The sequence below is a fragment of the Diaporthe citri genome (assembly GCF_014595645.1).
Source record: "Diaporthe citri strain NFHF-8-4 chromosome Unknown scaffold_15, whole genome shotgun sequence".
NCBI classification, from domain to species: domain Eukaryota; kingdom Fungi; phylum Ascomycota; class Sordariomycetes; order Diaporthales; family Diaporthaceae; genus Diaporthe; species Diaporthe citri.
The window spans coordinates 60,851-76,195 of NW_025064860.1; the positions used below are offsets into that span (position 1 = coordinate 60,851).

Here is a 15,345-nt window from a genome sequence, read left to right on the forward strand (position 1 = left end):
TGCTGATTGGGTATCTGCTGCATAAAGATGAGCTGCTGTCCGGCGAGAGCCCGTAACCCACGCTGTCAAAAGCGGTGGTGGTTGTTGTTGTGATGTAGTTCATTGGTGCCATCGAGGCAAATGGTCAAGTATAGATCCAGGGCGTCAAGCTCATGAATCCAGAAATAAAACATACGAGCCGACAGTACGAACACGTGGTACCTGCCGCTCAGAGAAGCGAACAAGAAAAAAGGCGGTAGTTATACAGATTCATGGACAGAGGCTCTGTCGTATCTTCTATGCCGAGAGGCCCTGTTCTTTGTCGAAGCTAGACTTGGGGCTCTGCTGGTTTGATGACCGGTTGAACACTGTTCTGCCGAGGCTCTTCAGCTTGTTGTTCGAGTTCTCGCCCTCCGTGTCGTAGTCAACGAAGACGCTGGTGATGGGGTCCACCTTGGTGCGGCAGAACAACGTTGAGAAGAGATATTGGTCTCCGTTGTGGTCAAACAAAGGTAGGGTGCGGTAGCCTTGTTTGAGACTTGTCAACTTCGCCGTGTAGGTGGCAACTGCCGGCGCGCGATCGTTGTAGTTGTTCCCTTCCGAGAGCTTCACCGACCACCTGATGAAAATGAGGTCCGGGTACTTGGTTCTGGCTTCGAAGACGAACTTGTTGTCGAAGACAGGGTTGAAGCCGTTCTCTTTGACGATCCTGGTGCGATGCCTGAGTGGCCTCCGAATCGGTGGCGCGTTCGATTCCTGCTTGTCCCTCTTGTCGTCGGCGAGGAAGGCCTCGACCTCGATGTAGGGGTCCACGGTCCGCCGTTCTCCGAGGTTGAAGGGACGCATGAGCTGTTGTGCCGAGATGACGTCGATCGTGAAGCTCACATTTTTCCGCTCTCGCTTGTTGCTCAGCTCCTCGGGCAGGTCGGGAACTGTGTGGAACACTCTGCCTGATTTCGGATCCATCTGGAGCTCCCTGAAGGCACGTGGCTTCAGCACGTATCCGGTGGTGTCGGACCCCCCAGCGAACATGGCTTGATTAAACTGCATGCCAAGGTCGAAAGTCTGCCAGTTCAGTGCAGCCATCTGGACACCGCGTCTCCAATAGATGAGCGGGTCGAAGTTGGTTGAAGTGAAACGGTGCTGAGCTGGGTACACACGCATCAAGTATCGCATGTTGTGGCGGAACAATGCCCCTTTGCTCAACTTGTCAGAGCTGTTGTTGAGGAATGTTCGCTCCTTGAAGGAGAGGATGTGGTTGAAGGTCTTGCAGTCAGCGTCATCAAACCCTCGGAACTTGATACCAAGGCAGTACACGCCAAGATCACCAAGGGCTTTGGTGATCTTGCTCTGCTTGGAGCGCGGGGGTTTTTCTGCTCCACTGTCATCGCTGGAACTGCTGCTGAAGAGTTCCTGGACGTCGGATGTCTCGCCTTCAGCGATGGTGTTCACGCGGCGGTTGCTGCCCCGTCGGGCCCCAGGGTAATGGGGGCTCAGAAGAGGGCTGTTTGGGATAGACGATTCCCCGACCTGGGTAGGCCGAGAGAAGGGTGATGTCAAACTGTTTCCACGTCGTCTCCCCGAGCCGTTACCCTCGGCGTTCTTTGTCTCGTTGAGGTTTGGCGTCTTGCACTTGATCAGAATACGACCGCGCAGCTGCTCAGGCGTGGGAAGCTGGTCGTCACAGCCTTCAAGCTTTTCTGTCACAAGCTTCTCTCCAAAGACATCCTTCATGATGTTGGCCATGACTTCCTGTTGCGTCGCATTGCAGTGCACCTCAAGCGAGATCCACAGTGGATAGGTTGATTTGACGAATGCGTACTTGTTGATAGCGCTAACAGCCTCGCGGAACTGGATTTGACTGGTCAGTGTTTTGCCATGAGTGACAATAGGCTGATTGTCTGGACCGTCCCAGCAGTCGATTTCAACACAGCGGCAGCCTCGCATAAGAGCAGAGATGTAGCCCTCGATGCTGGATACGTCTCCAATTTGGCGCCCAGTGAGATACGTGTTGTGCGAACTGGAAATGAAGTATTCGTTGCACGGTCGGTCAAGCACAAAGTCCTTTAGAGCAACCTCAATGGGAGTGTTGTGGATTGACGTGAGGTATTTTGCCAGCGCAGTCTCAGACATGCGTGGCTTCTCGAAAGTACCGCTGATGGAGCTGGTCTCGGATGCTTTTCCACGGCCGAATTGGTGAAAGACTGTCTCCCAGGCGGCCACGTCTTCGACATTCTCGTTCTGGACGTCCTTCAGGAACCTGAGGAAGTCATCGAAAGTCAGCCCGCCTTCCGGGTCGGAGGCGATCTCCCGATACACGGCCCGAACATCTTCTCTTCTCGCAGTGAGGCGCACGAAGTCCTGGAATTCGTCAAAGTTCAATGTACCTGTTCGCGTCTTATCCGCTTGGTCGAACTTGGCTTTGAGAGTTTCTTGTGAGACATGAATGTGCAGGTTGCGGCAAACGCGTTCGACACCTGCAAAATGGATTACCTCCTCGTCAGGAAGATTGTCTGGGTAGAGCCTGGTCATCTCTTTGCGCCAGTAAATTCTGATGGCTCGGTCGTTGAACGACATCAAAGAGGTCATCAAGGCTTGCCGGTGCTTCGAAAGCGCATCAAGTGTCGACACCCACGCATTGAATGACTCGTCGTCGTCCGTGACGAGGTGCATGGTCTTCTGTTTCTTGTCCGGTACTGCGTAAAGAATGGAGAAGAAGCGCGATTCCTCCGCCTCAGAAGCACCACAATCCAGTCGGTACTGGCGAACCTCTGGGGCGACGCGGATCTCCTTGATGTCATCGATGTAGACGCACTTGGACGGCCTGTTCTTGTCCCAGTAGATTTTGCCGGCCTCGGAATCCAGAACCAGGTTAAGGCGCTTCCGCCTCTTGGACAGCTTTGAGACCATCGTGCCCAAGAGCAAGGATTGTGGAATGACAGGTCCTGTGTGGATGTCGGAGAGCGTTGTGTAAGCGGAAACGGACGGCGAAGACGCGTTGGTTGGAGAGAAATCACGCAAAGCCTCGCCTTCGGCGATAGGCACTGGGTGGGACACCTGCTGTTCCCTCACAATGCCGGTCTCCTCGTCGCTCTCAGAACCAATGGCGATAGCATACTCAGGTGGAGCAGCAGCACCGCTATCACTCCTTCCGCGCCTCATCACGGCGGGCCCTACGCTGGCATCGCGGCTGACTGGGTGAGTTGAAGACGTACGCCGGCTTCCCCTAAGCCGGGAGCTTTCCGTCTTCACCCTGCTCGATAGACGTCTGAAGATGCCGGTCTTGGGCGGCAGAGGGTCATTTTGCGCCGATCGCTCGCTTGTTATGCTCTGTGGCAATGAGTTTGTGCTCGTCTTACGGGATATGATGGAATCAGGAAGGGGTTCCATCGTCGGCACAAGAGATGATTCCGAGTCCCTGCCGCGGATGGGCTCCGGAGACGGCTGTATGGAGCTGTTGGTGGTCAGCACCTCGGGATCCGGAGACATGACGGGCGAGAATTGCTGCGGACTGGACGCCATGGATGAGTTGGTGATGGCGGAGGGAGGGGCGGCTGTCATTTGTGGATGGGCAACAAGGTTGTTTGTTTGGACCTCACTGGGGCGAGGGCGCCGCAGCTGTGATGGTTGAGAGGTGTGTGAAGGCTGAGAGGTGTTCTGAAGCAGTGAGGGAGAGGAGGGAGTTCCTTGTGTAGAAGTGGTGATGGACGGCATGTTGCTTGAAGCGAAGTACGGTACCGGCCGGTAGGCTTTCTCCATGAAAGGGGGGTCCGGGGTATGCGGACGGAAAGACCTCCGACCTATAAGAGGGAAATGGACATTTATATCAACGAGGAGATGGTCAAGAGCCGCATCTTAAGGGAACCCGTCTCGGTAGGCCCAGTGCGTCCGGGGGAATGAGTGCGGGGAATGAGATGAGACTGATCTCCCGCAGGAAGGATCGTGGGTAAGGACCAGATAAAGTCGGGGCCTTCCTGGGGTCGAAGCTGCACGCGGGCGAGTGACCTCGTCGTCAGCGAGCAACGGGCGTACGGCAACAGACAGACGGCAGCGCTCGCGCCTGGGTCCAACGGAGGCGGGTCAGACGAGGTATATGCTGTGTACAGCTACTGTACGCGGCACAAGCACAAGCGCAGGGTTGCGCGGGAGTGCCAATTCTCTGGGAAGAGGGTGTGGGCGATACCTTGGGGTTGTGTGTGCAGCGCAGCTTTTGGGGCCGTATGTCGCGATACCTGGCTCACGGCAGAATGATGATGTGGCAGCCCGTTATGCAAGTGGACAGATGCGGTTTCCAAGGCGCGGGCTGGGGTGTATGCGTGAGTCCCACAGGCGGTCCGCAAGGGCAGCTGCAGACTGCTTGGTCCGTGACTGGGACGGCGATCTCTCTGGCAGTCCTCGTCTGGTGGGCTCAAAGCAAGCAGCCAGCCCACGGTCACGACTCCTTGGCGCGCCTCCTTTGACGACGATGCGCGCGAGCCGAGCCTTTCGCCGCTCCGACTGTGTCTCTGAATCCCGAGACTCTGGTCGCCCTTGGTCCTATTGGGCGCGTGCAGTCCTCCCTGCCCTGTCGTGCTTCCCCCGCAAAGCCTAATAGCGGATTCTCAGCAAGCGCGCAAGCCTGCGCAACGGTTTGGGCCCGTCCAAGGTGCTCGGTTTTTTTTTTCTTCAAGTGCAGCTCAGGGTCCAGAGTACGGCTCGTCGCGAAAAAAACACAAACGACGGCGATACCTGGAGGACGGCGCGGGAGGGCGGCCTGGAGAACGCCCTTTCTGATCAGGCCTTAGGGAAGTCGACAAGGTTTGTGATGCCTGGTGCGCCAAAGGAGGTGGCAGTGTGCGTTGGTGCGAGCGTGTATGTGTGTGTGTGTGTGTGTGTGTGTGTGTGTGTGTGTGTGTGTGTGTGTGTGCGCGCGCGTGTGTGTGTGATCCAGATGGGATCGTGGGTCGCGGACTGGTCGCGGCGTTTTCTCTTTATGTGCGATTGTGTCTTCGTTACAACTAAGAACCGGTAGTTGTGTGTGATTTATTGAAGTCCAAGATACGGTTCGTCCAGCGTCGTTTGCAAAAGTCGAAAGGCAAGGGGGATAATGTCAGCCCTAATCCAGTTGAATGTAAAGGTGTGTGGTGTGTCGAAGTGAAGTATTGCAGTAGGGTGAGGGCAGGGTAGGTACGGATGTATCTATCTATGTATGTATGCATGGGCGACTGGGTGGTGGGTGGGAGGGCTGGCCCATACGAAGGGGGGTGTGTGTGTGGTGGACGATTTCTTAAAGTGCGATCGATGCTAGCCCGAGTGGCATGGCCGGGAAATTGTTGGCGACAGGGACAGGGGACGGCTCGCGCACTATGTAGGAGGACGAGAAGGAACTGCAAAGTACCGTGTAGCTGACGGTATGGGCGCAACAATGGGGGTGGTGCTAGGACCAGGCAGTGCTTTGGAGGCTTTCTCGTGGGAGGGGGTGGAGGGAACGAGCCTAGGTCACTGTGTAGGGGACGGGGGGGCAGAGAGAGGGACAGCCCGGACAGCCTGGACAGGAGGGTACTCGATACGGCACCAACGGCGACAATCCTTTCTAGCTCGAGGGGAAAAGCGAAATGCGATTGTGACCAGAAGACGGGATGACATGGGATGGGGTCCTGGGGAATGAGGACCGCCAGGAGGTGCAAACAGGGCGAAAAGGTAGAAAGGTACCCGGGCGGTTTTAGCGCGATACCGTAGAATTGGCAGAAGCGCAGGTGCAGGTGCAGGTGCAGGTGCAGGTGCAGGGGGAACTGTGCAGGGGGGGGGACTGTGCAGGGGAGGACGCATGTGGCCCGGGGGAGGGAAGGCGTCAGACGCATGTACCGCCGTACCTACCCTGCCTCGTGCATGTACACGCCGCCGTACCGGGTACCTAGTACCTGGGCCGAGACTCAACCGCACAGAAGGCCAGAAGAAGAGTTCCGCAGTCAGCTGTGTCTGTCTGCTGGCCGGGTCAACGACCAGAGACGAGGGCGAGGACGAGGACGAGGACGTGGGCGACACCCAGCCGCCAGACAAATCAGCTCCCAATCCTAGAGCAATAGAATGTTTTGTATATGTGTGTACATGTTGTGTGTGTGTGCATCTGTACTGTGCACCCCCAAGGCACCCATGCAACGAGTACTATGAATAAATCATTGCCTGTTCTGCCGTGCCGTGCCGCCCACAAGAAGAATATGCTGCTGATGTGAGTGCGAGTGAGTTGTATCAGTGTGTGTGAGTGTGTGTGCTGCTCCCGAGCTGAGCTGAGCTGAGCTGGAGCTGAGCTGAGACTGAGACGGGTGAGATGAGGGAAGACGCAATAGGAAGTGGCGTGTGGGCAGGGAAAGGAGACGCACGGAGGAGAAAAATAGACCGGCGTGGATGGGGCTTGCCTGTAGATGGAAAGAGGGACAGCGACATGGGGGGTGGGGGGTGTGCGGGCCGGGCGGTTTTGGGAGAGCGGCCAGGACGGCCCAGGAAGGCCCCCAGAAAACACTCCAAGACACTCGAGGAATTGACGTGGCGCCCGCGGTGAGGTGACGACACTGGGGCCGGGCGGGGAGAGGAAAGGTGGGATTGGCATGGCAGCACATCAGTAACGAAAGGACCGCCACGGTGCTGTCGTCGCATCTGCTGTGCAGGATTGGCTTGGTGCGCGCATGGGGTGCCTGGGTACAATATCTGCTGCCAAATCCTGCAAATGGGTCGCTCGTGGGCCGCCACCGTTCACCGTCTGGGCAGCAAGCACACCCGCACACTGGCCAAAACAGCGGCCCCCCTCCCTTCTTCCACCCTGGCGAACCCTGGAAGGGCCTGGGGGCAACAGCAGCAAGCTACCTGAGGCGACGAGGCAACATAGGAATCGAGCTGGGTACTAATCGAGCTAGTCGGCTTTGGAGCCGACTGAGCTCTTTGGCTTTCCATCTCGTCCGGGCGGGCGCTTTGCACGGGCACAGACGTCCATCGAGACACCTGGGCCACTGTGGGCAGCGACAGAATTCTTCATCTCCCCTCAAGCCCAATACTCACTCACCCTTCGCAGTGCGACCTTCCGCCGACGCTCCAGATGCATTCCCGGCCAGCGGCCCCGGCGGTCACGACAGATGCTGCCTGCAGGGGTGGTTCGAAGAGACAGCCGACTTACCGGTCTGGACGGCCACTCATCAACTCGAGGGCTGCCACCGCGACCGAGGCGCAGTCCGCTTATTAGCAGCAGTAGGCAGAGGAGATCCGAATCCAATGGCCAACCCAAAAACTGTGCCTCTTCCTATGTACCATCACACGGCATTGGATTGTACTGGAAACCAATGTCTTCCCTGTCTGCACCACGTAATGTTGGTCGTCATTCCGTGGGTTTGAGCACCTTGATCTCTGTGGTCGAACGCGCGTCTCCAAACACTCAGGATGGCTTCCTACTACGGTGCTTACCCTGCTGCCCCAACGCTGGCACTGAGGCACTGGCCGGCAATCAGATAGCCAACGGCCCACCGGATCTACTGTGGCACCACGCAGCGCCGCAAGCGACGCCTGGCATCTGACCGAAACAAACAATCTGCTGTTAGTATGGGTGCGACTAGCTGTGCTAGGTATGGCGGGGGAGGGGAGGGAGATGGCCAGAGGTTGCTGAATCAACCTCAAACCCAAAATCCGGGGGAGACGACTGCCACAGCTACAGTGCCGTTGGGTCGCCTGTTAATACGCCCCGCGCCACACGGGCTGGCTGCATTGTCCCAGCCCGCCCAGGCCTGGTGCTGGTGTGATTATTTAAGGATCATTCCTAACCAAGGGATGGGACCCTGCCCGAGTGACATTCATCAGCCCTCAAAGTCGATGAGCCAGCCCCAGGATGGCCGTCCGAACGGGCCCAGGCTACCAGGCTACCAGCTCCCTGTGCTGTGCTAGCCTTTGTTACTGTGTACTTGTCCACCGCAGTAGTAGACCACCCGGGTGTATAGGTGGACACCAGCAGGGTGCAGGGTCTCGCAGGCTCATCAACCTGAGAATCAAACAACATTTGCATCCTCACAACCCGTGGGGCCAAACGCAACAGAGGGTAGCGCGTCCCTTTCCCCAGAGCCGACCATGCGAGAAGCGGCAAGGGCCTACGCGGTAGGGGAGCCCTCGCTTGAGGCCTCTCATTGACTCGAGCTCGTTGTTGATCAGTATCGAAAGTCCCTGATGATCCGTTGCCCAAGTCTCGCATCAGACAAAAAGGCGGCAATCCGGTGGGGGCTTGGGTAGGGCGGGCTCGAGCCTTGGGGAAGTGATCTTCCTCTCCCAAGCCTCCCAAGCCACCTTAAGCTTGCAACGATCCCGGAAAGCCAGAGACATCACCACGGGCAGGGCTCCATATCTGGGGAACCACAGCGGCGGAACCGAGCCGCCTGGTCGACTTTTGATATGAGGTGGGAGGAAGGTGAAGGCAAGGTAAGCGCCTTGGGGCCATCTCATCCATGCACCGACCATCTTTGCAAGTTGCAGCCAGCAACGACAACACACGGCCAGGACCTTGACCGTATCGCGGGTCTGCCGCCTCGACCCACCCCGGCTCGCGGGAATCTGAGTGACTCAGAGTCCTGCGTTCAAGGTTGGCGGTTTGCGAGTGGCTCGCGGGATTCGAGTCGCATTAAACTTCGCCCGCATTGCGATGCATTGCTCCATCTAGACCATCCGCTGCTCGTCAGGGAGCTCTTCCGCGAGATTGCAAGACGCACGAGGTAGATGGGCTGTTTGTGTGACCTCGTGCCCACCACCAAGAATTGATTGATGACCCCAGAAGCCAAAACCTTACACAGTTTTCCTCCGGGAGGAATTAGCACAGGCCACAACCCGGGCCCTGTCACGGCTTGAGTACACCTCTCGAGCTCGAGCTGCGTTTGTTGCCCTCGAGCTTCGGATTAAAACGCCAAAATCAGAGGATGGAAACAAATCGAAATTAGCCAAACCTAACATCGCCTGTGACAGGCGGTACATGGTCACGTTCCCCAACATCGACGATTTTGTTTGACTTGCGGTTGCAGCGGCATCACACTACTCCTGGCCCATGATTTGTGCGCCCTCTCTGGAGTCTCCAATCCGCATCCCCAATAAGCTCGTCGTTGCCCGCTCCACATGTCATGATCCTCGTTCGCACTTGCATCGAAAATGTACGGTCCGTCTGTGCAGCAGCGTAGCAGGAGCCCACGATCCGCCAAGAGCGCCGGTTGACAAACTACAACTCATCCCACGCGACGTGTGCGCCTCAATGGTGATGGGCGCAGTTGAAACACGCCAAAACTTGATTTGGCATGCCGACGTTGAGCCTGTAGTGGGCGAGCAAGCCTCGCTCAGGATCCTGATCAACGCCAGTGATGCCTATCATTGTCCATCAATCAACCGACGGGCAGCGGTCAAGCCGCCGTCACCGATAGCAAAGTGCTGATCGCAGCGCGCATGCTGGGGCTTTGACGTGGTCACAGCCCGACGAATCACTTATGGAGCCCGTCTGCCCGTCCGTGGGTGTCACTTGAAGAGGGGCTCCCATAGTACACCACAGCTCCCAAAGCACATACCAATCGGTCTCCTCTGCTCCCCATCCTCTGCGACCGCCCAGGCGACGGCATCGTGGGCTCCAGTGCGGTGCATGCCACTGCGGTTCAGTCCACCGTGTCGTCCGGGCCTGCGATCCGCGCCCTCCGGCATTGGATTCAGACTCCACGAGGTGATGGGATCAAACGGTTGCAGCTGGGGTAACCTCTGCTCCCGGACCTGGTGTTTGACAAGCGAATATCTCCCTCCTCGTGCTGCAAGCAACATGGGGTGGGGACTGCCTACCCAGGTACTGCCCACGGTTCGCAGAGAGATGAACAGAAAAGTCTAGGAAACGGTGATGAGCAGGGCCGCGGGAGCCAGGTACCAAGTACCAGATACTTCGCTGGGCTCCCAGGTGTCTTCCATGGTTCGTTCGAGATGCAGCCTTGTCGGCGCGGATCCCTGTCGCGCGCCCCACCTTTTGCCTTTCGCCCACATGGCATTGTTAGGAAGCGCAGGAGCCAGTTTGGAGTAGGTGCGTCATTGCCGTGAAACCTTGCACAACCTTGGAAGGCGCAATATCCTCATCATCCGCGACCAACCACCCTGGCAGGCTGCAGAATAAACCGACCGGGACCCCGTATCCCACCAAAACCCTTTGCATTACAGCCCGAATTGCTTAACAACCAAATAATATATGCTTAGTTCTAATAGAACTGAAATGCTTAGAGTTAGCGTTTGATTTTATTAGTATGAAAATATTAGATAACTTCCAAGGCTATGGCGGACAAATAAATGGAAGAACCGCAAGGTACGTTTTCTGGTACTGAGGTACGGTCGGTTTTTTGTGCAGCCTGCCAGCCACCTCACACGTTTCCCTGACTGGCCACTGGCTTCGATTTCTTCTTCCGCGCTTCCTTCGAGTTCCAATTCCTACCCAAGGCAACCCTGTCAAAAACCCTAGCAAGCATTATTTACCACAAGCGCATCATGACTGCATACCACTGCAAGTTTTGGGGGGGGGGGGTGTTTGGGTTTTTGCAGGCGAGTTGCCAGCGCTCATGTTACATCTGCATTGCATCATATCGTCACAAGTGCCAGCTGGGAGTCACAAATTACCAGTCTCCCTTGATGAGGATGAAGGATTAGTACCGAGGCCTGTGTGCTCCAGCTCAGCATTTCACATGGTCCTGGGTAGGTTTCTAGCTAGTACCGGCCTGATTGGGAAAGAGCAGGCTTCAGCTCCCGAGCAATGACAGGCAGATCCTCCCTCTGCCCTGAACTTGCGGCGCACCCACCCGGTGACATTGGCATGGCATGGCATGGCATGTGGGCTTGTTTACAGTCTCTGGCCGAAATGTTTCAGAGTGGTGCTGTCAGAAGTACCACAAGACGGGTCGGGTCAAGAAGGATCATGGTTGTCAGCCGGCATGTGCCGTGCCTCATTCTCTGAGCCATGGACATGGGCCTGGAGGCACAGGCTGGAGGCACAGGTGCAAATAGTGCACTGTACAGCCCCCTTGGCAAGATGCATGATGAGGTTGTTATTATCGTGCTGTACGAGAGTCAAGACGCCTGCCTGCTGATGCTATAAATACTCCTTGTCCGAGTCGACTTGAGCCGTCTCCATCACAAGGGTCCGTCCATTGGTCAATCCCGTCGCTGTCGTTGTCTTTGAGTTGCGAGCCTCAAGCACCACTGGCCCATGCTCCATCCCCCTCGAAACTTTTTGCCACATGGGGAATGGTTCGAGGTGGAGGAGGACATTGTTAAGGCTCACGGGCGACGATCCTTTGCACAAGACAGCAATGTCTCGGCTTTCCCCCATAGCGTCGCACGGAGCGGGATTCGGGAGGACTCTCAGTCTCAGCTGCTGGCTATGGGAAATGACAGATGTCAAACTCAGCAAATCCGTCCTCCCACGACTTGTCTTGGCCCCGGACGCCGAGACGACCCCGGAAGCGACGGCACCGGCATCGGCCGAGTTGAGCTGCGCGACCCTTTGGGGGAGGGCTTGTACTATATTTCAGATACTATGTGAAACCTCGCCCCTTTCCCACCGGCCGAAATAGTATAGTGACTTTCAGCGCGACGGTCCGGCTGGTGAGGTGACGAGGAAATTGTTAGTTGTGGGTTGAGCCAATCTCATGCGAAATGTCCATCGTCTCCTGCCACGGTGCGCGACCAACCCCCTTCTGTCTGTGCCTCACTTTTCATGCCTCGAGCTTTTGTCGGCGCTTCCGCCGAGCTGATCAGCCTGTCAGGTCACCAAGACCTGCCTCTTCCTCTCGTCCTCCTTCCTTTGTCGTCGCCGTGATAATCATCGTCATTGACTGATTCGGTCATCTCGATTCCCGTTTCATAAACCATTGGCCAACCTTATGGGGTCGCCCGTTCCTGAATGATAGGCGGTAAGCTGAGACAAGGCCTGCGACCATTGGGCGGCCCTGTGCGCCGCGGTGAGCGGCCTGGGGGGCTCCGCTTTTACTGCTGAATGGGTGCTGCATTACGGCCATCATACCAGTCCACGATTCTTCCTCGTCGAGTTGCGCGCCAAAGGAAGCGTCACGAGTGCACATCAGCACCACCGTGTGACAGCCGCAACCAAATCTTGTTGGCCCGCAACTTCTTCTCCCCTGCCAACAGGGTGCCTGGGGCCCCATTCGCGACCAGCATTGAGGACAAAGCGTCTCTTGACACCTTCCTACCCCGAGAAACACCATACCATCAGTATGGTACCTACCCAGTAGAATCTTGGAGACGGGCAGTTTCCGAGCCTGCACAGCCTGGCTCCCTGGAGCATCCCAAGCCCGTAGAGCGGAAGCTCTCAATGGGCTCGCATCGTCTCGATTGGACTCGAGGTGAAGACCGCACACCGCTCTTATGACTGCTCGGTTTAATGAGCCTTGACAGACCCCTAGCCAAGTCGCCGGCCCAAAGGATCTCGCGCGCTGGTACAGAGCCGGCCGCCGTGAACCGCCGGCCTGCGATGCAGCGTGTGATGTACTTGGTAGACCGGCCATGAGGCCCACAAGCGGCAGGGCACCGGCAGGGCACCGTGAGTGAGGGGGTAGGCGGGAAGGGCAGGTATCGCAGGCCGCCGGCCGCCTGCCTCATCTCCAACTGAACTGTAACGATCTCTCTGGCAGGGCGCCGATAGTCGACTATGACAGTGCTACCTCCTTCGCTTGGGTCCTTGCGGCTGCATAACATGAGTAGCTCGCCGGGCTACGTGGTAGTCGACCAGCCTGTGTTCCGCAGTAAATACAACCTCGACCCCACGCTTTGCATTCGGCCCTGTACCGAGCCGCCAATCAATTCAAGTCGATGGTTCTCTCCGTTTCAACTTTCAACCGCCTCACTTTTCTGGTGTCTGCTGACCAACTTCGTCATCATCGGCCAGCAGCTACCTCCTCTGCTTACCGACGACGAACAAACAGGTCCCTGATGCATCCAAGTGCCTCCACGATCTGCGAACACACCACGTCGCCTTCAATGACAGCGTCAAGGTGATGACATGCCATGCGGCTCATCCAATGGGGGCCTGTCGGGCACGCGTGCGGCGCGCATCACCGAGCAGATCCAGCTCCTCAAGAAATATGAGCAAAAAATCAGAGAAAAAGCAGTCTCGTTTGCAGATACGTTCCCACCCCAGCATTCCGCACCCGGGCATTCGCGGAACTCTGCCGATGGGAAATCACGACGATCGCGCGGCCTATGTAGCGAGCGTCCGTTCCGACAGCGCAGCGTAGTAGAGTGGTCCCGATGATCGTCAAGATTTGCGCGCGTCCTTTCCCACGGCAGCGCGGAGGGAGATCTCTTCTCACCCTCTGTGGCTTCTCCCACCCTCTGCCTCTCTCTCATGCACCCACACACATACATACATACATACATACATACATACATACATACATACAGAAAGCCCAGGAGGCAGGGAAGTCGGGTGGATGACACACACACAAGTCACCGACAGCAGTTTAACCCGTGACACCACCGAGGGCGATGGGCTTTGGATGGGATGGATGCTGGTACGGGACGTGAAGGATTGCATCCGAGAGGCTGCAGCACGTGGCCGGGGGGCCAGATTTATTATGATGTTGTCTTCACATCAGAGTTGCCCTGCAGGCCGACTCGCAGTCACTGGCGCTGGACCAGCCAGCACCCAGCAGCAATTCATCCATTCACCCGCCCGTTCGTCGCATGGGGGACGCGCGAAGGTGCGCAATTAATGCACCGTGTGTTGCGCGTAATAAATGCACTCTGGACGTTCTGCAGCAGGAGCAACCCACCTGCATTCATACAGTACGCAGCATCTACGCAGTAGTACATGCCTACAGTACCTTCCTGCCCTGGCTGGTGCGAGCAGTTTCTGTCGAATTCCCACCTATTGTGAGATTGGCAGGGACGGGGGAGGGGCGCACCACGCTGGAGTCTTCCATAGTGGCCCCATCAGTTTGCAGTTTCCCGTCTTGCACATGCGGTCCAGTCAGTCAGTCAGTGAGTGAGTTAGTGAGTCAGCAGCGGAAGCCGTGGGACTCGAGGCTGCTTGACGAAGTTCCCCGTCCAACCGGTCTGGCAGCACCTGCCTACTACCGAGGTACAATCCTACCTACTATTTTCCCTAGTAGTACTTCTACCTACCTGGGTGGGTACCCAGGTAGCTGGTCCGCAATCCTGTCTCAGCAGCTCCAAAAGACGAGAAGTAGAAAAGAAAATATACGGGTACGACGCGATGTCCGTACAGCACGCCCGACTGCATTGGCTAGAATAACTCAGCTTCATCTCGGATACACCGTGGCCAATTCTGCCACACAGGACCCAATCCCCATCGTCGAGCCATCGCTTATTAATAATGGACGAGCCGCTTCTCCCCCCCGGCGCCTCATCCCCGTTCCCCAGATTGGGTACCTCTGGTGACTCGGTGGAAAACCGGGGAAGCAACAAGTGCGCAATCAAACCAAGTCTCCCTCTCTCTCCCCTTCAGGGACCCCCTTCGCCTCGTCAGGCGGGCATGGCAAGGCCGAACGCTAACACAGTCCACCACGCACGTCGTCCGCACTCCCCTCCTTCTGCTGAGCCTCATGCGCCCGCAATCCTTTCGCTCTGTTAAGACATCGATGGAGCCGCCAAACGATCTGCAACGCAGTTGCACCGTCAGCCCACGCGCCGAGAGCCGGTCCCTGGCTTGTTTCATCCTCGCCAACAGGGGTCAGGCCAGACTGACCTCAACCTCACCCGTCCATCACCATCGCCAACGCCAACGCCAACGCCACATCCTCTCCGCTGCCCGCCTGCCCGCGCGGAAGCCAGCCTTTGCCAGCCTGAACTTCAGCACGGACGAAGCTTCTTGTGACTCCACTCCCGAGCCTAACACAAACCGTGCGGTATCATCTACACTCGCTGCGATAAGCTCCCCGTGATTACCGACAATGCACACGCAGCAATAGCTGATCGAGTCTGTCCGACGGAGCTGGCAATATAGCACAGTATTGGCACATTGGGCGTCGCATCTCAGTGAAACGCTATCGACCGAAGCGGACGCTTGTTGTCGCCCGGGTGTTGGAATCATGTGTCGGGCAAGATCAATGAGCGCCCGCAATGGCCCTGCAGAGAGCAGTTTACGCGCACCGGCATTATCATGGAGCTGTCAAACCATCCGATCGCATGGTTGTCGCTCGGTCCCTCGCCTACCAAGGCTCAACGCTCGGCGACTCAAGGCTATCAAGTCTCTGCTACGAGCGAGATACCTGTCGACCGAGGGCCTCACCTGCCTGGAAATGACATGTGTGCCTGGTTTATCGCCGAGCGGGAGGAGCCGTCGCAGCATGCGCTTTTGCCAAAGCCCCGGCCGTG

The 15,345-nt window shown here is 57.1% G+C and overlaps 2 protein-coding genes across 2 annotated transcripts; both read right to left on the bottom strand.

Moving 5' to 3' along the window:
• Window positions 1-276: 276 nt before the first annotated feature.
• INS49_005115 (uncharacterized protein) lies at window positions 277-3,540 on the bottom strand (the record flags this gene model as incomplete). Its single annotated transcript, XM_043165902.1, has 1 exon — window positions 277-3,540. One exon carries the CDS (start codon window positions 3,538-3,540, stop codon window positions 277-279), a length of 3,264 nt encoding a protein of 1,087 aa, XP_043017379.1.
• An 8,833-nt stretch (window positions 3,541-12,373) lies between these two features.
• Window positions 12,374-12,705, bottom strand: INS49_005116 (uncharacterized protein; the record flags this gene model as incomplete). The annotated part of the gene is made up of 2 exons (XM_043165903.1): window positions 12,374-12,379; window positions 12,451-12,705. The coding sequence occupies 2 exons, from the start codon at window positions 12,703-12,705 to the stop codon at window positions 12,374-12,376; spliced, it is 261 nt and encodes an 86-aa protein (XP_043017380.1).
• Window positions 12,706-15,345: the final 2,640 nt, after the last annotated feature.